The sequence below is a fragment of the Macaca mulatta genome, chromosome 20 (assembly GCF_049350105.2).
Source record: "Macaca mulatta isolate MMU2019108-1 chromosome 20, T2T-MMU8v2.0, whole genome shotgun sequence".
Classification (NCBI taxonomy): domain Eukaryota; kingdom Metazoa; phylum Chordata; class Mammalia; order Primates; family Cercopithecidae; genus Macaca; species Macaca mulatta.
In genome coordinates this window covers 20,351,627-20,376,040 of record NC_133425.1, presented here as the reverse complement: position 1 = coordinate 20,376,040, position 24,414 = coordinate 20,351,627, and the positions used below count along the sequence as shown (strand labels likewise).

Genomic DNA, 24,414 nt, shown 5'->3' with positions numbered 1-24,414 from the left:
TGACCAGAGAAAGTCCCTCTGCTGAGCAGAGGCTAAAAGAAGTAAAGGAGTGAACCAGGGGCATATCTGAAGAGCATTGCAGGCAGTCGGAATAGCAGGTGCAAAGGTCCTGAGGTAGGATCTTGTGTCTTTCCTGCAAGGCTCACTGCTTACACCTGGACAGCCATAAGTTTGAGGAATTGCTCACTGCAGAGGGTCTGGGAGTGCTTTTTATGAATTTGTCCATGTGTTTACTCAAGAAGTACTTACTAGGTACTGATTAGGACTGCAGAGACAGGCTCTCTGTCCACAGATATCTTTTATTTATTTATTTATTTATTTATTTATTTATTTATTTATTTATTTGACAGAGTCTCACTCTGTTGTCCAGTCTGGAGTGCAGTGGTGTGATCTCAGCTCACTGTAACCTCCACCTCCTGGGTTCAAGTGATTCTTCTGCCTCAGCCTCCTGAGTAGCTGGGACTATAGGCATGCACCACCATGCCCGGGTAATTTTTGTATTTTTAGTAGAGATGGTGTTTCACCATGTTGCCCAGGCTGGCCTCGAACTCCTGACCTCAAGTGATCCACCCACCTTGGCCTCCCAAAGTGCTGGGATTACAGGCATGGGCCATCACACTTGGCCTCTGTCCACAAAGATCTTAACAGCCTTCAGAGGTAGACAGATAAGTTGGCAGGTGAGTGTAATTGGAATCAGCCCTGCGAGGCCTAGGAGCAGAGAAGAGGAGTGCCGGTGGAGTTAGGAAAGGCTTCCTGGAAGAGGTGATAACGTAGGATGAGGCTGGGTGAAGAGTGATGCAGGCTGAGGGAATAGTGTATGCAAAGGCTTGAAGATGAGGAAGAGGCCAGACAACCACAAATTATAGCAAGACGCTGCCTCTACAAAACAATTTAAAAATTAGCCAGATGTGGTGGCCAATAACCGTAGTCCCAGCTACTCAGGAGGCTGAGGTGGGAGGATTATTTGAGCCCAGGAGATCAAGGCTGCAGTGAGCCTATGATCACATGACTACACTGTAGCCTGGGCAACAGAGCAAGACCCTTGGTCAAAAAAAAAATTACCTTCATAAGGAATGGTGGCCCGAATTTGGATTGGTGAGGTGGAGATGGAGAGGAAAGGATTATTGGAAATGGGGGCAGAGGGAGAAAGGAAGGAGCTTAGAAAGGAAGAGGCCAAGTTTCCAGCTTGGATGACTGGGAGGGGAGTGGCACCTTTGACTAAAATATATTATACAATGAGGAGGAGGAGATTTAGGGGACTTGATGAGCTCAGTGTTGCACTTGCTGAGTTTGAGGTGTCTCAAGCATCTCAGCGGCAGTGAGAGGTCCAGCAATCAATAGGTAGATGGAACTGAAGTTCAAGGGAGTAGCGAAAGCTGGGGATACAGATTCAGAACTCAGCAGCCTGGAGATGGTATGTGAAACCATGAGATAACTTGATACCTCCCAGGGAGAGTTTATGAAGTGACAAGAAAAATGGGACCTAACCGGCATTCTTAGGGACAGGATCTTGTAGCAACAGAACAGAAATCTCCAAGTAGAAATAGGAGACTCAAGAAAATACTATCATGCGGAGTCAAGGAAATGCAAGGTACCCGGAAAAAGCAGTAGGCAAATCCAATCACAAAGGAGCAGAAACAAACTACCCAGTGGATTTGGCTATAAAGTTGTAGCTGCATGGTTCAGATTGGAATGGTGAGGCCAGAAGAAGGATGGAGGAACTGACTTTGAAAAGGAGGAAGATCGCCTTATTAAAAGTTGAAGGGGGAAGAAGTGGAGGACAGAGACCAGTATTTATATGTTTATAGGGAGAGGAGCAAGGTCAGGTGTTGTGGCCTAAATTGTTTTTGAAGTAGGGTACAAGATATCTGCTGAGAAAGGTGGTATGAGCGGGTGATGATAGCCATAGAGACCATTTAAGAGGAATGGGAAGGTTGAGAGTGGCCCCTGGGGAGACTGGGATGGGCACCTGGCCAGATTGAATGGATCAGTGGGCTATTTAGTGGACCCAGTTGTCATAAGTTCCACATTATAGAGACTTTTCTCCAGTTGCTTTGGGAGTAGAGAAGGTGGCTTGTAGCACCTTTCATTTTTCCAGGTTGAGGTTTTGTAGAAGGTGTTACCAATGCCAGGACTCTCCTGTTCCCTTGTCCCCAGTTGCCTTGGCTCCTTAAGGAGTCCCAGAGTGACAGAGAAGAAACAGTGGCCATTTTTTTTCTGCAAAAGCTTTGGCTCTTTTATGAAGTCCATGACTTCTACCATGCCATGAAAGCCCAGTCCAAGCCTGGAGTTAGTAAGTCCAAGATCCTCTACAGCGTCTTCTCAGTCTCATGCCTTCCAATCTCTAGGGCAGCCTACATATCAAAAGGGATTTACAGGGGCTGCTCTGATGCTTCTTTTGTCCAGGAACCTTTGTCTGTCCTTTGGCATTCCAAAATCCATCATCACCAAATTAGCCATTCCGAAACTCCTTAGCATTAGAAATCTGGAGTTGGGTAGAGTCTATGGACCAAGAAATGGAATTTTGTGGAAATATCCACACTCCCTTCCTTCTTTTCCTATTTATCCTCTTAGTCTAACTGGCCCAAGCTCAGTGGCCTTCAGACAGAAGCAGAAATGTTCCAAGATGATTAGCTAGGAACACAAGGTACGGTTGAAAATCCATTGTGCAAACAAGTGCCTGTTTGATTTTCTCTTCACTTCCCTTTGGGTATTAAGCTTCCTTTCAATTCGTGTTTGGTTTCTGGTAATAAATATGGCACCAGTTTCATTGATTGATTAGGAAGATTAAATGTGAGAAGTCATGGACGCAAAGTAGTGCCCAGCATGTTCAGCATTCAGCACACAGCACTATTGTTTGTGGGAAGCATTTGCACGATGCTGAGACAGCTGGAAGGGTTTACATTGTGAGGGGAGGGCCCTTCTTTCACCATCCTTTGCGTAAATGGCTTATCTCACCTCCACTCAACAAGCCCAGTGTATGGCCTAGAACTCCCATCACACCTGTGCACCAATTGAGGAGAGACACATGGGTGGGAAATTGCAATAAAAAGACAGCCCACAGCAGGCTGCATTCCCATGGCTGGCGGAGGAGAAGGAACGCTTTGTGTTCTCATCGGAGGTAAGTCCTGCTTTAAGCCTCAGGAGGCTTTCTCCTAATCCTGGGAAATCTTGATCCACTGGACTTGCTAGGGTTCTTTGTTTCTGGAAATTTTTAGAACCTAGCAAGGAGTTTGGATCCTGGCCATTGTCAAGTGCTCCAGGTACCACTCTATATCCAACTCAGCCATGCTTTCAGTCACCTGCGATGTTCCAGGCCTATGGTTGCCACCCTTTCCCTTGCCCCAGATACTCCCACCAGGGCACTAGGTCTCTATAGGGATCTCAACTCTAAGAATCACCAATCCTGGGTGCTCCCCTATCCCTGCTGCCTCATAGCATACTCACGATATCCCTGCCAGAAACCGATCTCTATTTTCCACTGAAGTCTTCCAGAGGTTATAGGAAGTTATCCAAAGATTTGGCCATTCAGGGAAAGGATTTCCCAGAAAAGTAAACGCCATCCAAATGCTGGCAGGCTTTTTGCAGCTCTTTCTTTCTGCCTCACCACTGCTCCCAACCCCCATTGATTTATTTATTCATCCCTTAATCCTCTAATGAGTACCCATTGTGTGCCGGATTCTGTACTAGGAGCAAGGAACATGGGGCTCGGTTTGGCATGGTTCCACACTCACAGAAATCTACATGCATAGAGGACATTTCAGGGGGCTCTTAACAGCACCCATTGCATCAAACTAAGAAAGGGCAGCCATTACTTTTGTGTGCAGATATTGACAGGCACCGTATCCCTCTTTCTCTATCCAATCTCCAGAGAGACTTTACCTCCACCTGAGCAGGGACCATCCTGAGACCTTTCTAGGACATTCTGCAGTACTAGCCAGCTCTGAGCTTGTCTTTGGTTTGCTTACTGTCAACTTTATCTCCCATTATCTTGCTTCATCTGTCCACAAGTCACACCTACTTTGAAACAATGCAGCTCTTCATGAAGGAAGTCAACGGATCTGTTTCTAAGAACATAGTCTTATGCCCTGATCTTATTTGGGTCTTTCGTTTCCCGTAGCTGCACGGCAAGTCTGCATACAGCAAAGTGACCTGCATGCCTCACCTTATGGAAAGGATGGTGGGTTCTGGCCTCCTGTGGCTGGCCTTGGTCTCCTGCATTCTGGCCCAGGCATCTGCAGTGCAGCAAGGTAAGTATTCTGCTCACCTGGCATCTCAGATGTCAAGGAAGACCTAGCAAGTGAGGATAGAAGTGCAGAGAAGGTGACTCAGGTAAGGAAGAGGAATTGGCGGTTCTAAAGCAAAAACTCAGAGCTAGAAATCAAGGGAAACATAGTGAGACACAATGGAAATCAAGTCACAATCATCTCTCAAAGAATCTAATCAGAAATTCCCTTGAAACGGCAGTGGGAGCCAGTTAACATAACTTCCCATGCCCATATCTTTGGGAGATCAGAGATCCCAGATTAAAGAAGATCAAGAAATACACAACTTAGTCACCTTGTACTGGAAAGCACCTTCTTCTTTTCCTGAAAGGGCTAGATTAAATGATCTCTTTATGAATTGGGCAATTCAGATACTTGCAGAAAGGAATCTCAGACTTAGAATTAGAGCAAATTTCAGCCCTGTGGAGGAGGGTGGGTGAGGGAATTGAACTCACTGGAGGCCTCCAGTAGAAAAACGCAGGGTGTGCAAGGAGTAATCTAAGAACAATAAATGCAGGGATTCCTTGTCTTAAGCACATGCATGAGAAAAGTTTGAAAATCTCTTTTTCTGAAAGGCCCTTCTAATGTGTATTATAAGCATGTGCAAAACTTGAAAGTCTCTTTTTTTAGAAAGCCCCTTTAACGTGTATTATAAGCACATGATCCTGTGTGTGCACTTAGCTCCTTCTTCAGGCATCTACAGCATTCAACAAATCAGAACTAGAGAAGAGAATTCGCTTGACCCTGGTGCTCTGCTTGGCATTTTACACATATTATCTCACTTAATCCTCTAACAATCATTTAAGGCTTTCTTTCTCCAAATGAGGTGTATATATTCCAAGATGATTCGGGGGATGCCTGGCAAACTCTTAACAAGTTTTTCATGGTTTTATGTTTATTTTTTATGCATATCTAAAAAATATAACTAGCACATGATATCTATGTTATCACAGATATTATTCTTTAAGATGAAACTAATTCTTAGAGATAATCATTGAAAGAAACATTTTAAGTCAATAATAGGACAGGCAAACACATGTATGGCAAAGGTCATGACCCAAGGCATAGGAATGGATAAAGTTTGAGAACCACTAGTTTACACACATGGTTTTGCCAATGAGTCTCAGGGGACTTAAGTCACCTGCCAAGGTCACCCAGCCAGCAAGTGTGGAATTGGATTTAAAGTCAGCCCGACCAGCCTGTGGTCTTCCTCCTTTACTTCTCTGCCTCTTCATACATCACAGTTTCTATAACTGTTTTGAAAAATGATAGATCAACAATCAGAAATGGTCTTATTAGGTCAGTGGTTCTCAATTGGAGGCGATATTCCGCAGGGGACATTTGGCAATGCCTGGAGACCACTTTGGGTCATGCTGCTGGGATCTGGTAGGTAGAGACCAAGGATACTCCTAAACATTCTATAATGGACAGGATGGTTCCTCCAATAAACAATGACCCAGCCAAAATGTCAATAGTGCCAAGGTTTGGAATTCTTACATTAGATTGTGCTACTCGTATGGAAAAATGTCTATGTTATGTTAAGTAAAAAATGCAAGTGGAAAAAAAGATGTTGTATAGAATTAAACTTATTTTTATTTTTAAGAAAGCAATATATTTTAAACATGCCTAAGAAGAATCTGAAGGCTACATAACAAATTTATTGTTACTTCTGGGGATGAGATGGGCTTATGGCAACTTTCATTTTTGCTTTATTCATTTTAATGTGTTTGAGGTTCTTTTTCAGTAAGCCTGTATTACATTTATAATGAGAAAAACAAATATTAGTCAAACAAGGCTGCTGTGCATGAATGCACAGGAAAGAACTTTGTTACTCTAAGGCGGGGAGGGAGACTGGGCAGGATGGTGGCCCTGATGTCCTCAATGCCTAAAAAATACCGCAGAAGATCCTCACTGGTTATTCTGCCCGAAAGGTGATGAAGTTGATGTTTAATTAATGGATTAAACATTAAACCCAACTGCACTCTGTCACTTTCCCAGGTTATGGAAACCCCAGTGAAGCCAGTTCCTATGGGCTGGACTTGGACTGCGGAGCTCCTGGCACCCCAGAGGCTCACATCTGTTTTGACCCCTGTCAGAATTACACCCTCCTGGATGAACCCTTCCGAAGCACAGAGAACTCAGAAGAGAAAGAGGGGTGCGATGACAACATAAGTGGCTGGTACCGCTTTGTAGGGGAAGGAGGAGTGAGGATGTCGGAGACCTGTGTCCAGGTGCACCGATGCCAGACAGCTGCTCCCATGTGGTTGAACGGGACCCACCCTGCCCTTGGGGATGGCATCGTCAACCGCACTGCCTGTGCCCACTGGAGTAGCAACTGCTGTCTCTGGAAGACGGAGGTGCTGGTGAAGGCCTGCCCAGGCGGGTATCACGTGTACCGGTTGGAAGGCACTCCCGAGTGTAATCTGAGATACTGCACAGGTGAGCAGCAGAGCCCTGGAGGAGGCAGCTACACAGTCAGCGAGATGCCCCCCAGGCTCAGTAAAGTGAGTGGAGCAAGTCAAGAGGAGACAGGAGAGGATGCAGAGCAGCCTTGACTCAGCTCCTGCCCAGTGAGAACACAACACAGGGGTTGTCAGACCTTCCAACGTTTCAAGCCAGAAATTCTCATTTAAGGGTGAAATTTCCCAGTTTATAAATGTCTGTAGCATAAAATCCAGAGCTAATGCTCATTCAGATTTTGGCTCCATTTGGGAAGTTAAATTTGCTTCCCTGAGCCTCGGTGTTCTGATCTGAAAAAAAGGGGGTAACGGCAAAAATAACAGCTAACACATAATGCTCACAATGTCCTTGTTGCTATCCTAAGTACTTCAAATGTATTAACTCATTTGATCCTCTCCCCAGTTCCATGAGATAAGTGCTACCTAATTACCACAATGAGGGGCACAGAGAAATTAAGGGGCTGTCCTAGTATCACAGAGCTGGAGCATGGTAGAGCTGGGATTTGAACTTGGCATTCTAGCTCCAGCATCCATGGGCTTAACCGCCATGCTGTCCTTTCTCATTTTGATTAAATGGGCTAATACATTCATTGTCCTTAGAATAGAGTCTTGTCTGTGGTAAGTGTTCAGGTGGCAGCTTTAGGGCTCTCACTTATCCTACTGGACTGGGAGTCAGGAAATCTGAATTTGAGGCTTAACGCTTCCACTAAGTATCACACAACCTTGGCAAGATTCTTGTGCCCCGGTGGAATGAGAAGGTTGGACTTGGGGGCCTCAAGTCCAGCCCACACTGCATCCTGATCTTCTCTCTCCGTGCCCCATCACCTAGATCCCTCCACTGTGGAGGACAAGTGTGAGAAGGCCTGCCGCCCCGAGGAGGAGTGCCTTGCCCGCAACAGCACCTGGGGCTGTTTCTGCAGACAGGACCTCAATAGCTCTGGTGAGTGGCTCACTGGGCCAGTAACTACCATCCTGAGTGGACAGGGCAGGAGGGAGGGAGCTTTAGAGAGTCAGGATAAGGTATAAAGCAGAGTCGGGGGCATGGACCTGAGGTCAAGGGAATGTGGGCTCTCCAGTCTATTTGCTGTAAAGCCAGTGGGTTTGCAAGGATAGTAGGGCAGAGCTGGAGCAAATTTCCAGGTCAGCTGCTGGGCCACGGCCTCAGGAAATGGTTCTGACATGCACAGGCTTGACCCCTGAGGCTGAAGGTACTGAAGATGATAATTCTGCAAATGTAGGAGCTATGTTTTCATAGTCACAGGGTCTTCATGTCAGGGACATGGGCAGACTTCTGGGGACAAGTCACTATTGTCTCTGAGCCTGAATGTTCTCATCTGTAAAATGAGGTTAAGGTGATAATAATACCCACCATACAGGGCTATTGTGAGAACTAAATCAGAGCAGTCCAATTGGGAAGGCTCAGGAGGTGATGAATTTCTTGTCCCAGGAGGTGAGCAAGCAGAGTGAGATGGCCCGTGGGTAGGGATGTCATAGACAAACAAACACTAAGCCCTGGACAGGGGATGGATGAGCCTCCCACTGAGATTATTTCCCTCCATCACTGGACTCTAACAAGGGCCTTTGATCTTGCCCTTGGCACAAGCATGCCTTCCTCTGAGCACACTCCAAGTCCCTATGGAAGAGAGAGTGTTCTAGGCAGCAGGACAAGAAGGAGCATGACACATTTGGAAAATGGAGCTGCAGTGTGAACAAGGCGATGCTTAGATGTGCCCAGCAGGAGCACCCTGGGAAATGAGGGGTAGGGAACAACCAACAACCTTGATCTCCTTAAAGCCTCTTTCTGCTCATTGAGTGGATGAGGCCCCAGAGAGTCAGTGTGGTTTTCTGGGGTTTGGGCCCATCACAGAGTCAGAACTTGGGCTTTAAGGAGGCCCTCCCTGTACCTGGATGGGCTCCAAGGACAGTCTCAGCTGACTGAGTGAGCAGGTGGCCTGCCTCACGTCTTCATCAGTGGCCAGCAGAATGATGGCTGTCCAGTGGGCCCCATTGCTTGCAGACACATCCCTCTGTGGTCTGACTTTCACTTCCTTCTCCATCTCTCACACCCCACTCTCATTTTAGGTTCCTGCACCTCTGAACTTTGAAATTCCACAAATGCACCATCCCCTCTATCTCATCTCCATGCTTTTGCCTATCCTATTCCCTTAGCCTGAGATGCTTTCACTTGCTTTACTCACTTGCAAAACTCCTACCCTTCTTTCAAGTTTCACCCCACTGTGAATCCTTCCCTGGCTTCACCAAGAGACTTAGACTTTCTTCTCTGCTCCCCCTGCATCTGTACATACTTCTGTCTGTATCTTTATCATATTGAAGTATAATAAGCTGTGGGTATGTTGGTGTTTACACAAGACCAAGAAATCCTCATAGGCCAAGTCCATGCCTTATTTACTTTGTGTTGAATGCACCTAGCATTTGAGAAGGTGGCTGGTAAAGTGGCTCATGCCTGTAATCCCAGCACTGTGGGAGGCTGAAGTGGGCAGATCACCTGAGGTCAGGAGTTTGAGACCAGCCTGGCCAATATGGCAAAACCCCATCTCTATAAAAATACAAAAATTAGCCCAGTGTGGTGGCACATGCCTTTAATCCCATGCCTGTAATCCCAGCCTCGGGAGGCTGAGGCAGGAGAATCACTTGAATCCAGGAGGCAGAGGTTGCAGTGACCTGAGATTTCACCACTGCACTCCAACCTGGGCAACACAGCAAAACTCTGTCTAAAAAAAAAAGAAAAAAAAAAAAAAAGGAGAGAGAGAGAGAGAGAGAGAGAAAGAAGGTGGTTGGTAAATATATATTGAATTAATGCATTCATGAATGCAATAGAAACTGTCTTCCTATTAGTTTACTATTTGTCTACCCTATTCAAATATTAGCTCTGTAAGAGCGGGAATTTTGTCAGTTTTGATAAGTGTTGTAGCCCCAGTGCCTGGCAGATAGTAGATGCTCAAGAAGTTGTGTGTTGAATAAATGTTGAGTTAAAATATGATAGCTCTGAACTTGGTCAGATGTGCTGACTCAACAAGGTAACATATATCTAACTTTGATTCTAGTATGCAATGCAAGTCCATCCTGCCTCCCCAAATAACACAATCCCCAAGAGGAACTAGACCAAAAAACCTTAGCTAAGCCTGCACATAGGACACTTGGAAATCTCGAATGAGGGGCCCCCTTTGCCAGCCTCACCTACTGCCAGTCTAGGCATGAATTCCGTCTGGGTCCCAGGGACCTTCCAGTTTACATAATCTTCTGGGTCATGGAGACCTTACCAAAGAGTAAGGAAAGTGGGCTTCCAGACTCATGTCCATTCCACTTGCCTTCATCTCTGCTTTGCAGATTTCCACAGTTTGCAGCCTCAGCTAGACTGTGGGGCCGAGGAGATCAAGGTGAAGGTGGACAAATGTTTGCTGGGAGGCCTGGGTTTGGAGGAGGAGGTCATTGCCTACCTGCGAGACCCAAACTGCAGCAGCATCTTGCAGACAGGCGAGACGAACTGGGTATCTGTGACCAGCCCCGTCCAGGCTAGTGCCTGCAGGAACATTCTGGAGGTAAGTGGCTTTCACACCACTGCTGCCAGAAGGTATGTGTTGGGCTGATGGGACCTATCATAGTAGCTCTGAGATCTTGGACAAGCCACTTAGCTTCCCTGAGCCCCAGGGTTATGTGAGAGTGCACATGTTGGTTTACATAAAGAGCTTAGTGTAAATCTGACATGTGAGTTTCATAAACGTAAGCTACAATTATGATAATTTTAATTAGGGATGGTGGGGGAGGGATGCACAGAGAAGCAAGCTTCTCGGTTCTTGACTCTTCCCAAGGGTCAATAATTTATTGGTCTAGTTTTTTGTCTGGTGTCCTCATTCCCCTTCCCACAAAGTGTCAGTAACACTAAAGGAGGAGGTCCCTTTACCTCCATGAGCTCAGAAGGTAGGGTGGCTGCATGGTTAAGCACATTGACTCTGGAAATCAGATCTGGATTTGAGATACACCTACATACACTTACACATAAACATCTGTGTGGTTTTGTTTTTATGCCAAAGAGAAATCAAACCCATGCCATCTACAAAAACACCCTCTCCTTGGTCAGTGATTTCATCATCAGAGACACCATCCTCAACATCAACTTCCAATGTGCCTACCCACTGGACATGAAAGTCAGCCTCCAAGCTGCCTTGAAGCCCATTGTAAGGTACGGCATTGACCCTTGCCCTTTGACCTATAACCTTAGCAATAGTCACATCACACTTATTTCAAGTGTAGACTATGATGCCCACATCATATTACCAACCTCCTCCAGGAGCCTCCAGTCATTCAATCATTCATTCCACAAGCACTCACTGATTGTATATTAAAGATGTTCAGCATGAACAAGACAGACATAGATTATTCTGTGGATATTAAAGATGGTTATAACTAGGCAATGCAGCAACATGAAACAGTGCTTACTAAATGTGCTAGAAAACAAAAACGCAGGACAAGTTCATTCACCTTGAGGAACAAAAGTATTAAGCAACGAATTAAATCAGTAATTACTTATAAGCAGGATAAGTGCAATGTGAAAAAAACGTGGGGCGCTTTGGGAGCAGGGAACAGGGGTTCCAGACCCCTGTTGGTGGTGGATTTGATGGGGACAGAACAACTTCCCTGCAGACATGAGATTGAAGCAGAGACCAGCTTTTATCGGATAAACAGGCACCCCATCCCCAGGAGGAATAGCATCAGATAGCAATTTGGGCAGGGGCTTTTCTCTGTTTTATTGTGTTTCTGTGCCTGAAATGGGGTCCTGTTGAATCAGTTCCTTAGCATCCCTAGATTTACCAGGGGACTTTCTGGGAAGTCAAAAATCCAGAGTGCTCATCTCATTCCTTATTGCCCCCTGGTATTACAAAGCAACAGGATCAGAAGGATTAGCAATTTTCTAATTCAGTGGTTTCCAGATGGTTTGGTGCTGGGGCTCCTGGTTCACAAAAAATCAAAAGGAAAGCCATTTCTGTTGTTAAAATTGGGTTTCACTGAAGACTGTGGAATGGAGGGAAGCGATCTGCTGCTAAACAAAATGTAAACACACAGAACTGGTTCTCAGCCCCACTCTCCAGGTGAGAAGATGGAGGTGTACACTCAGTTATTCCTTCAGTGAGAGATATATGTGTAACTTGTCCTGCAGGGAGGATCCGTGGAAATCCTGGAGACAGACTTGTCTGTCAAGTTTGGTGCCTAGAAACTAATAAATGCTCCGTTTAAATGAATGATTGAATAGTTCACTTAAGGATCCAAGACATGTGTCTTTGCCTTCATAAGTGTGTTAAGTAAGTAGCAGGGCTTGATTTATGTTGTTCTCTCTGAGGTTCCCACTCTTGTGGCTTTCCTTTTCTCAGCTTCCTGAACGTCAGTGTGGGCGGGGATGGAGAGTTCATTGTTAGGATGGCCCTCTTCCAAGACCAGAACTACACGAATCCTTATGAAGGGGATGTAGCTGAACTGTCTGTTGAGTCCATGCTCTATGTGGGCGCCATCTTGGAGCAAGGGGACACCTCCCGGTTTAACCTGGTGTTGAGGAACTGCTATGCCACCCCCACTGAAGACAAGGCTGACCCTGTGAAGTATTTCATCATCAGAAACAGGTAACGAGCAATTCTAGAATTATCATTTGGCCTTACTAACGTTTACGGGAAAATGTTCGTCTCATCCATCCCTAGCAGATGTGTAAGTTGTATTACATAGCATAACCACACTCTTTGACTCAGAAATATCACTCCTGAGATTTTAGCCTAAAATATTAATACCAAATAGGTGGGTAGGGTGAATAAATGCCAATATTTTTCCATTTCAATATTCTTGATAACTTTGGTAACAGGCTTATTGTTCAAAACTAGGGAATCAATTTGGTAGTAATGGATTATTACACCAAAGTGAACACTGGGTCAATATGAAAACAATATGATAAATGTTGTGGGATGAAATATTATTGAACTGCCCGGCTGACAAAAACAAGGGAAAAATGCATTTCTATAGATCACGATTTAAATTATAGTAATAATCCTAGCTAATATTTGTCATTGAGCTTAGCTATGTGCCAAGAAATATATGTGGGTTATCTGATTAAATGCTCACATCAGTCTCATAAAGTGTATATTACTGTCTCCACTTTACAGATAAGAAAAGTAAGGTTCAGTAAGGATGAGTAACCTGCCCATAATCACTTAGCTAGAACATGGGTCGGGCTAGAATATAAAATCAGTCTGTTTCACTACAGAGACTGTGCCCCCAAATAATTTAAGCCATGTGAGTTTATGGATATATCTTGGAGGAAACAGAGGAACAGAAAAAGTCCACTTTATCATGATGGAGGGAACCCGAGGGACTCTTTAATTTTCTCCACTGCTATTTTAAGAAGTTACACCTTTGCCCCTGTCACCCTCCCAGCTGCTCAAATCAACGTGATTCCACCATCCATGTGGAGGAGAATGGGAGATCCTCGGAAAGCCGGTTCTCAGTTCAGATGTTCATGTTTGCTGGACATTATGACCTAGTTTTCCTGCATTGTGAGATTCATCTCTGTGATTCTTTTAATGAACAGTGCCAGCCTGTGAGTTTCTCTTTGAACTGAACTCTTCAGAGCCCGGCATGGAGCCTGGTACCTGTTAGACTCTCCATATATATTTATTGCAATTATGAATGAAGGGAGGGTGGGAGGGAGGGGAAAGGGAGGGAAGGGAAGGGAAAGGGGAAGGGGAAAGAGAAGGGAAGGGAAAGGGGAAGGGGAAAGAGAAGGGGAAGGGAACTGAAGGAAGGAGAGAAGGGAAGGGAATGGGAAGGGGAAGAGGAAGGGGAAGAGGAAGGGGAAGAGGAAGGGGAAGAGGAAGGGGAAGGGAAGGTTAGGGAAGGGGATGAGGAAGGGGAATGAGGGAAGGAAGGGAAGGGAGTCAGAAGGGAAGAGGGAGGGAAAAAGGAATAAAGGAGGGATGGAGAAGGAAAGGAGGAACAGGAAAGGAGAGAAGGAAGGGAGCAGGATGAAGAGACGGAAAGAGATGGGTAGGTGTGTGGATGGGAGGGAGGGAAGAATGAAGGATAAATAGATATACTCTAGGTCTCCTAAAGGGCCAAATCTAAGCAATTTTTGTGTCCCCAGGAGGCAGATTTGATAAAGAAATCTATCTACTAGATTCCATTGGCATCTCTTAAATGATTATAATCATAGATGACGTTTTTAGTGCTTGCTCTTTGTCAAGCACCATACTAAAACTTCTGCATACGTTTTCTCATGTAACTCTCAGAACAACCCTGTAAGTAGATTATTTTATCTACCCCACTGTGAGGGTCAGAGAAGTCCTTGCCCACAGGGCCACACACATGTAAAAAATATCAGAGCCAGGGTGTGCCCCAGCCGAGAGGTGACTCCAGCGTCCCTGCTCTTGCCTGCATTTGGCACTGCCTGTGAATAGTTGGTATTTTCCAAGTGCTTACTTTGTGCCCACGTGTTGCAGGCACATCTCATTTTCATCTTCATAACCAGGTGGGTATTATTTAGTTATTGTAGAGAGGCAAAGTCATTGGCCCCAAATTATATAGCTAAAAGAAAGTCTCTACTTGATGAGATTCAAACCCAGATTTGTTTGGCATGACAGTGATAATTTTCTAGATTGAGATAACCACAGCATCGGAATTAGGGCCATAGCATGAACTAGTTCTGGACCCAGTTCTTGGTCCAGAGTTGCCCATTGCAGGAGCAGTCTAGATAGAATCCAGGTATTTAAATTTTGATATAATAAAAGTTCATCATCCCTACAGTCTTGCCCAAGAAGTCAAGTCCGCAGTGAAGTACCAGCCATTGACCTATCCCGGGTTCTAGATTTGGGGCCCATCACTCGGAGAGGTAAGTGGCCAAATCCCAGTGACAAGACCTGCTGGCTGAGTGTTGACAGTTAACCACAGATGCCTGGGGTCACCAGCCCAACTTCTCAGGGCTTTGCTGCCACCTCAGTCTGACCCTTACTGAAAAACCTATTCTTTGAGATGCTTTGAGTAATAATAACAATATTGTCATTTGGACCTCCTGTGTGCTTAGAGACCAGGCTAAGCTCTTGCATCCATCAATTCACTTAATCCTCCTATGCCTGTGTCCATGTTACAGGCGAGAAACTAAGACTCATAGAGATTAAGTGACTCGCCAAGGATCCCCCTACTCATGAGTGGCTAGAGTTAGGATTGAACCCAGCTCAGTCTGATGCCAAAACATGTGGCCTTTTCCTTATTCCACCTGTTTCCAGGTCCCCATAACTCAGTTCCTTACAGGTGAAGTGTAAGTCCTAAATCCCGTTTAAATGCAACTTTGTTTTCTGGTGAATGACTGTGTTTTCCAAAATTCATTTATGGTATTCTGGAGTATAATATAGGGGAGGCTTTCCAATGGCTCCTCATATTTTCATCTATCCTACTCATGGATTTACAGTAGTGTCTATTTAGTGTTTTTATTTCCACCAGGATGGAGAAGTAGAAGAATGAAAGCCTTTTTTTTCCCCCTAAAGAAATTAAGATGCAGTAATGTTGGTACTAATAATACTTTCCTTGTGCCTGGCACTTTGTCAAATGCCTTTATATGCACGATCACTCTGAATGCTCACAACAGGTGAGGTAGGTAAAGCATTATCACCATTTCCATTTTCCAGAACAAACAGAGGCTGTCTCATGAAGAAGGCTCTTCCCTGAGTTTTCCTACCATTTTACTGAGCTCTCAACTTGAAGCCTCAAGTGGCATCACAGGGTAACTTGGTGGAGGTTAAGAACTTTCACTTTTGAATCAGACATACTGGGGTTTGAATCCCAGCTCTGCTACTGACTGGAAAGGTCAATTTGGCAAGTCCCTTAACATCACTGAGCTCCAGTCTTCTCATCTGTCAAATGGGGATGATAATACTTTCCTCACAAATCTGTTAGGAGGATTAAGTCTAAGACGCATGCAATGTGTCTAGAAAGGTGCCTGTGCCAGATCATAGATGTCCCCACAATGTGGATGGCCAGTGGTTGTGATGGCCAGGTCTAGGAGGATGTGAAGCAGTTATGGCCACAGTGCTGCAGTCACTGGAGCATGACTGAGGAAACCCTCCTCTTCTGTTCTTGTTCACAGGTGCGCAGTCTCCTGGTGTCATGAATGGAACCCCCGGCACTGCAGGTACATCATTTTCTCATGCCTTTCCCATAGCTTTCTCAACTCTCCTTTCTCTTTTCAATTCTGCCCCTTTTACAGCCCAGACCCTATGCTAGGGACACTGACATTAATCAGACCCAAGATTGGCCTTTGAGATGCCCGCAGTCTAGTGGAGGAGACAGTCCTTTGATAAGAAATATGTACTGTGTGCCAAGTCTTGTTCTAGGCACTGAAGATGTGATGGCAAACAAAACAGCCCAGGTGCCTACCCTCATAGAGCTTATGCACCAGTGTGGAAAGTAGAAAATAAAAAGTAAACATGGTACTTTGGAAATACAAGAAAGTGATGTGATAGAAGAGTAATAATGCCTTAAAATAGACATTCATTTCTTTTTTTTCAAACTCAAGAAGTTTTTATTTCTTTTTTTAAAATTCATTTTACTTTAAGTTCTGGGATACATGTGCAGAACATGCAGGTCTGTTACATAGGTATACATGTGCCATGGTGGTTTGCTGCACCCATCAACCCGTCATCTAGGTTTTAAGTCCCACACGCATTAGGTATTTTTCCTAATGCTCTCCCTCCCCTTGCCCCCCATCCCCTGGCAGGCCCTAGTATGTGATGTTCCCTTCCCTGTGTCCAAGTGTTCTCATTGTATAGACGTTCATTTCTGTCACACATAAATGAAGCTTAGAGGCAAACTATCCAAGGCTAGTGGGGTAGCACCATAAAGTCGTCAAAGATCCAGGCTCCTTTCAACTCATGCCTCCACCATCTTTGAGGTGTGGCCATCATCTTCATGTTCCAAGATGGCAGCCAGAGCTCCAACCTTTGTATCCAGGCAGCAGGATGGAGGGAACAAGGAAGAAGCCAATGAGTGTTAAAAGACATTCCTGAAAGCTAGCACCTTATACCTCCACTTACATCTCATTGGCTGGTGCTTAGTCACATGCCACACCTAGCTGCAAAGGAAGCTAGGAAATGCAATCTTTACTCTGGATGGGCCGTGTGCCTAACCGATGTTTGATGGCTTTATTATCAAGGTAGGAAGGAAGAAAGACTGTCAGAATGGATAAGTGGTCAGAAAAACTTTCAGAATAAGTGATGTTTAAGCCAAATGAGAAAAATGAGTCGGAGGTGCAAATGTTAGGGGAATGAGCTCTATATGCATGGGAACACCAACAATTCATTGCACAAGTGAGACAGGCACTTGAGCAAATAAATGACAAGTAGGTAGATGGTACAGAAAGAGTACATAAAAGGCTAATTAACTGTATTGGATAAGGTCTGGAAAGAATTTCACCAGGTAGTAACATCTGAATGGGTTTTTGATTAATGACTTGGAGCTAAACAAGATGACTAATAAAAGAAATATCACACACACACACACACACACACACACACACAGCCAGACAGAGAGAGAGAGAGAGAGAGAACATTTTTATGTTTTTTACATATTTATAGGGTACTAGAAATCTGTTTTGGACAAAATGGAAAGCACATACTATTAAGATTTGCTTTCCCACAAAATGACCTATATTGGTGAACCCAGACATGAAAAGGTTCTTTCTATCCTCAAAGCCCAAACTTAGACGGCAGTTTTTAAATTGCCCAAGTAAGTCCAAGATGGACTCTCTATGTTCAGTGCCAGCATTCAGACAATGCTAAGAAAAGTCACGCTCATTGAGAGGAGTGGTTAGAACTCATTCTAAAAGCAGCTTAGGCCAAGTGCGGGTGGCTCCTACCTGTAATCCCAGCACTTTGGGAGGCCGAGACAGGCAGATCACTTGATGTCGGGAGTTTGAGACCAGCCTGACCAACATGGAGAAACCCTGTCTCTACTAAAAATACAAAATTAGTTGGGCATGGTGGCACGTGCCTGTAATCCCAGCTGCTTGGGAGACTGAAGCAGGAGAATTGCTTGAACCCAGGAGGTGGAGGTTTTGGTGAGTTGAGATTGCACCATTGCACTCCAGCCTGGGCAACAAAAGCGAAACTCCCTCAAAACAAAAAGCAGCTTGAAGTCAGGAACCTCAAGTCTCATTCCTTTCTGCCAGTCCTTCTGGTTAGCCCAGTGCCTGGAACAGTGTGGTTTCCCAGTACAGTTTGCCAAATTGACTAATTTCTAGGATGAGTGGTGGATTTTGGGCGCTTCTGGACAAGGAGGGGATCAGTCTGATGTTGAGGCAGCCTACCCACTACAAGAGGGCACTTGTGGTTTTCATTGTCTGCTATCACAATCATCTTTGATGTTTTAGAATTAATTGAACATCAACCTGTTTGATAATTATAACTTTTTGCCATGAATTGTGTCTGAAATTTATATTTCTCTCCTCACTTCTAGGACATCAGCCAATTACTTTGAAATTGGGTTAATGGGGAGATTTTATAATTTGGTAGTATGGCAGGAAGGCTCACATGTTTCTCCTAGGCCCTCCGATACAAGACATTTATCATCGGGGATCCATGTCCTTCACCGAAACTGAGTACACAGTGATGTGCCAAAGAGATACAATCCCAGCAGAACTAGATCTTAGAGTCTAACTTTTAAAACCAACATTTATATAGTGTTTACCATGTGCCAGGCGCTGATCTCAATGCTTAATATGAACTCACTCATTTAAGCCGTACAAAAATCCAGTGAAGTCACAGGAGCTATTAGTATTTCTCTTTGGCATACAGGAAAATAAAGGCAGAGAGGTTTAATAACTTTTCTGGGACTGCCCAGCTAGGTATAGAGCTGAGATTCTAAGCTAAGTAATCAGGCCTCAGAGGCAGTGCTTTTTAACCTCTGTGTCTTTCTGCCCCTTCAGTATTAGTCAGCATAAGTAATGCTAGCTGCTATAACAAACAATCCCCAATCTTCTGTGTCTTTACACAACAGCATTGTTTCCCACTAAATCACTGGGGGAGGGGATACAGTTCTACTCCATGTAGTCATTAGGAGCTCGGGCTTCTACTACCTTCTGGTAACTTCTGGCAATTCCACTATCCCCTGCAAGTCCTATCTTGGATACTCTGCATCTGCTCCCTTAGATGGTAGATGAGAGAGCAACAGGATATATAGGAGGATTTAAGGATCAGACATAGAAATGGCACAGATGACTTCTATGTACATTTTATTGGCCAGATTCAGTCACATGGCCCCACCTACTTGCAAAGGACACTGAGAAAAATTGCCTTACTGTGTGTCTAGAGGAAAATGAAAAAAAAATTTTGGTGATTAGATAGCTTTGCCTCTACCATGTGAGTCTCAGAGACTATAACCAGGCCAGATATTAAAGATGCTTTGCCTTTCTCATCCTGGTGTTGCAAAACACAAAGAGGCCAACTTACGTTTACTCCTGACTCCCAAAGCCCAACACTTGACAGTCATCTTTCTTGTATTTCAGGGTTCCTGGTGGCCTGGCCCATGGTCCTCCTGACTGTCCTCCTGGCTTGGCTGTTCTGAGAGCTCCACTGAGCATCTGGCCTTGAAGTTGTGTTCTTCCCTCTGGCAATGGCTCCCTTCACTACTTCTGCTTTCCACTCCAATTCACCCAGTCTTGGTATTAACAGACTCAAGGCCAGGCTAGGTTTCGGGAAAGGGAACAACTTTCACCTTCTTTAAAACTCTCGGCTGGGCGCCGTGGCTCACGCCTGTAATTCCAGCACTTTGGGAGGCTGAGGCAGGTGGCTCACCTGAGGTCAGCAGTTCAAAACCAGCCAGGCCAAAATGGTGGAACCCCATCTCTACTAAAAATACAAAAATTAGCCGGGCATGGTGGCAGGCACCTGTAATCCCAGTTACTTGGGAGGCTGAGGCAGGAGAGTCGCTCAAACCCAGGAGGTGGAGGTTGCAGTGAGCTGAGATTGTGCCATTGCACTCCAGCCTGGGTGACAGGGCAAGACTGTCTCAAAAAAAAAAAAAAAGGTAACATAGTGGGGTTCCTGTCAGTCTGTACTGGGCTGCCCTTCTCATTTGTTAATGGGACCTTGAAAGCAAGCTTGCTAGGTGCCCTCTGTGGCTTTAGCCTTTACCGGAAGTGTGGCGCATGTTTTTAACTCCAGGGAAGAGGTATCCTGTCACTAGGGTATGGGATGAGCATGGAGAAGAAGCACCGGCCATGATTCCTTCCTAAGCATCTCCTGTTCTGACTGCTCATGAATTGAAGAGACTGACCCTTGCATTCACTCTGCTTCCTTTGATTGTTTGTATCATGGTTTCCAAAAATCCCCATGGGAACATATCAAAGGGCCACTTTTGGAGACTCTGCTCCAGGAAAAACTAGTCCCCATAGCTCCCCTATCCCCCACCATACCACAGACATGCTGTGACTTAGAGAACTACACAAACATCCTTGGGACCTAGATGCTGGAGGAATGACTCGATTTTGATGCAGAAACTTCATCACGCAAGGGAGTACCTCTCACTGTAAACGGTGCTGTGCTTGCTCTGAAGGATTAAGCAAGAAGTCCCAGCAGAAGCAATGCACCAGTCCTGCTATGGGAATGTAACTGCAAAGCCTAGGAGATGGGTGAAGTCCCTTTCTGGAGACCTTTAATGAGTACTTCAAAGCACTCCACAAAGATGCAACAAATAGGGCATCACACATACCCAGGCATTAATACTCACGGGCATATATATAGATACTGAAATGTGTACACTGACTTACGCCCTTCCCACAGCTACAGATAAGGCCTCGCAAAGCTGGCCTCAGAGACACATCAGGAACCAAGGTAGACCAGCAGGTGCCGAGCCTGTGTATCTACTTGGAGGAGACGTTCCAACGTGCTACCTTGTTTAGAGATGGTGTGGTTGCGAGAAACAGAAACCCACTACAATTTCTCAGGCAAAAGGGGAGTTAATTATAAGGACGTAGGAGCACAAAGTTCAAGTGCAAGAGATACCTCCAGGCTGCACACGCTCTGGGAGTGGGACCTGGCAAGCCAAAAGAAGCCAAAGTTTGTCTTGCCTTCTGTCCCTCTTTCTGAAGCCACATAGCCTTTTATGACGGTGTATCTTTGCATCGCCTTTGTTTTCTTTTTCTGTCTGAAGCCAGCTTTTCCTGTTCACTCATCCCTTGATTAAATATGGACATTCCAGCTTCACATCACTTTCTAATTCAGGGACCAACAGAGACTGGTTAACCTGTTGCCATCCCGCCTCCAAATCGCAACAGGGAATTTGATTTCGCTGCTTGGGCCAGGGTTCAATAGTCTGGGCCAGGAGACTGGGACTATCTAGCACACAGCCAAAGTGGCTGACCTGATGGGGCAATCTCACACGAATGGGGTCGTTTCTTGGACAGACATCCCAAGGGCCACTATGATAGTGGCTTCTCTAAAAGAGGAGTTCCTGGGAGGAATTGCATTCTGTTTCCCAGTGAGTTAGAGGAGGCCTACCTACTGCATCCCAAGGCAGGTGGCATGGTAGAAATAGGCCTGAAAGAGAGGTCAGGTTCTAACCTTCTTCTCTCTCTGAGGCTCAGCTGCTGCCTTCTGTAGAATAAAACGGGTTGGTCTGTAACAAGATTTTCAAAAATGTATAGTAGTGGAACTTTACAATTTGACATGGACATCCAGAGATTAAAAGCAAATAGATTCTTGATGATGTCAGGTGGGGAACTTAGCTCTCCATTCTGTGATTCCTTCCTCTGCAGGCCCTCAAGGCAACTCCATAAACACTCACAGAGCTGCCAGAGCCAATGTTTTGGAGCACCCTGGGACGTATGAACTCTAGCATAATGTCCAGGAGAAAGTACATAAGATTCCACTTAGAGCCAATCTCAGCTATCTATCTGTCTGGCTGTCTACCTATCATCTATCTATCTATCTATCTATCTATCTATCTATCTATCTATCTATCTATCTATCTACCTATCTATCTATCCATCTATCTATTATCTATCTATCATCTACCTCCTATCTACCTATTATCTACATACCTACCTACTCAATTATCATCTAGCTAGCTAGCTAGCTAGTTACAACTTTTTCTTTTCTACAAATGAGCATGTTGTCTGAATAACAATCTCTGAATGTCCAGTCCACTTCATTCATTCAGTCAACACAAATTTGCTTAGCAATTTGTATGTCCCAGGTCCAGGGACCTGGGTACAATGATTAATTAGATGTAATCCCTTCCCTTGGAAGATTCACAATCCTGGCAGAACCCAAACTCACATAGAGGCACTCACAGACAAACCACCAACACACATACCCACTTACCCCCAAACACAGGCCTGTATGCCCAGAGGCGTCTATCCACACAAACACACACATTCTAACAGACACACACATCAACCTCATGTGCCCAAAGGCACAGAAGCACATGCGGAAAGCCTCAGAGACCCTCAAGCCAGCCACTTACATATTTATTGTCATGAATTACTTTGTGACAACCAATATTTTTTAACACCCCCTATGTATAAGGCATTATTTTAAGTACATTTTGGGCATTATTATCATTCCACCCTCACATTAGACATGGAAGTTAGCCACTACTATTACCTTCAATTTAGTGATGAGTAAACCAATGCTTTAAAAAGATAATTACTCAAAGGCCTATAGCTTTTAAATGCTGATTTCAGGGCTTGAACCCAGGTAGCCAGACTTTAAAGCAAATGCTCTTAACTAGACACTGTATCTTGCCTCCATTTATAGACAACACTTAACACACACACACACACACAAACACACACACACAGTGTGGCACCCATATATACATATGTGCATGTTTATAACATATATGCACCCACTTGCACACAGGTATGTGGACAGACACATGCATTTGCCAGCAAAGGCCCTCACACATACACAGGCATTAATACTCATGGGCATATAGATGTTGACATGTGTGCACTGACTTATGCGTCATGATTTAGATGCAGACACATACATGGAACTTCACATATAACTTAATACAGAAAAAAAACCATAGAGACACTCCAATACTCACACACACATACATATGGCTGCACATGTACGCATACATATGTATACATAAACACACACATACATACCTATAAGACACAGGATCTGGATCCAACTTTCCAAGAACCAGGATTCCTGCCATGTTTCTCCCCCATCAGCTTACATCTTCCACCCCTAGTGCTGTTCAGCTGGGCTCTGGGGCAAGATAAATTCCAGCTGCAGAGGGCTCAGTGAAATAGGGCCTGGACCCAGCATCTGAAAGTTCTGGAGAATAAGGATGTTGGGGATAGCAAGAAGCAACCTGAAGACTTGTCTTCCATACTGAGGAATACTGGTCTCTCAGGCCTGAAGAAACCTTTGCAAGCAGCTGGTAGAGGATGCCGAGTGGCTTAATTAAAGAACTTCAACTCTTCTTGGGGAAACAGAATGAAGCAGCAAAAGCTTAGTAGTGAAAGACTGAGACAGACATTGCAGGACTCAGAGAAGGGAGACCTCAGTCCAGCCTGAGAGAAGAGGGAAGGACTCAATCCCAGTCCCTTCATTTCATGGATGGAAATTGAGGTCCAGCAAAGACAAATGGCATATCCATCCTTAATGACCAGGCGGGGATGAACGGGGTAGGGAGAAAGGTAAAACTGGTCACCTGAAGGAAATTTGGCATGGGAACCCCAGAGGATAAACCCCACCCATCCTAACTCATTCCATAATCTCTCCCCACTCCGTTCCTCTCTTTCTCCTGTGAAGGGCCAGAAATCACCCTCATGTTTTCTATGATATTAGATTCTCCCTTCTAAAACTCTATCAAATTCATCCACCTTTCTTCAACTTCGTTGAATCTGATCTTTTCCAGGCTACTGTCATCTCTCATCATAACCGCCATAATAGCTTCTGAAGTGGCCTTTCTCCAGGCTCATCTCTCTCAATCCATTCTCTACTCTGCAGCTAGTGAGCATTTGAAACAAAAGTCACTTTCTCCTTTAGATCACTCCAGAGGCTCTTTACCTTCTATAGGATGAGTTCTGCCTGCTTACCTGAGAGATAAGGCCTCTCCAGCCTTAGTCCTTAAACATATCCCCTTCATAACCCAGCTTCCAGTGCCACGGAATTTCTCAGGCTCCCTGAGCTGTTCTGTTGTGCTCTACCCTACTTTTATGTGCTGTTTTTGCTGTCTGGAGGGCCCTTCCCCTCACTGGGGTTATTTCTCCTATGGAGGCTTCCTGGCTCCCCCTGTCCGGTGTAAAGTAGGCAAATCAATCAATAGAAAATAGACCCAGAAATGACAAATAATAGAATCAGCAGACCAGAAAGGCAACACAGTTTAATAAATACATTCCTTTTTTTTTCAAGAAAGTAGAGAAAAGCATGAGCATGATGAGAGAAAAGGAAGATATATATTTACAAAAACTACTACCCTACTTTATGACCTCTTCTTTACAAACTTTTTTTTTTTTTTTTGAGATGAAGTCTCACTCTTGTTGCCCAGGCTGGAATGCAGTGGCGTGATCTCAGCTCACCACAACCTCTGCCTCTCCGATTCAAGTGATTCTCCTGCCTCAGCCTCCTGAGTAGCTGGGATTACAGGTGGCTGCCACCACGCCTGGCTACTTTTTGTATTTT

At 44.8% G+C, this 24,414-nt stretch overlaps 1 protein-coding gene across 3 annotated transcripts; it reads left to right on the top strand.

Moving 5' to 3' along the window:
- Nucleotides 1-2,859: 2,859 nt before the first annotated feature.
- On the top strand, nucleotides 2,860-20,055 carry GP2 (glycoprotein 2). Of its 3 annotated transcripts, none has more exons than XM_077986424.1 (11): nucleotides 2,860-3,121; nucleotides 4,121-4,250; nucleotides 6,264-6,704; nucleotides 7,554-7,664; nucleotides 10,073-10,284; nucleotides 10,777-10,925; nucleotides 12,112-12,357; nucleotides 13,160-13,322; nucleotides 14,525-14,609; nucleotides 15,861-15,905; nucleotides 19,275-20,055. In XM_077986424.1, exons 2-11 carry the CDS (start codon nucleotides 4,157-4,159, stop codon nucleotides 19,331-19,333), a joined length of 1,605 nt encoding a protein of 534 aa, XP_077842550.1. In that variant the 5' UTR covers nucleotides 2,860-3,121; nucleotides 4,121-4,156; the 3' UTR covers nucleotides 19,334-20,055. The 3 variants fall into 3 exon arrangements, with proteins under 3 accessions (XP_077842550.1, XP_077842551.1, XP_077842548.1); XM_077986422.1 differs by lacking the exon at nucleotides 2,860-3,121 and adding an exon at nucleotides 3,142-3,263; XM_077986425.1 differs by lacking the exon at nucleotides 6,264-6,704 and having other exon boundaries at nucleotides 2,981-3,121.
- The last annotated feature ends 4,359 nt before the right edge of the window (nucleotides 20,056-24,414 follow it).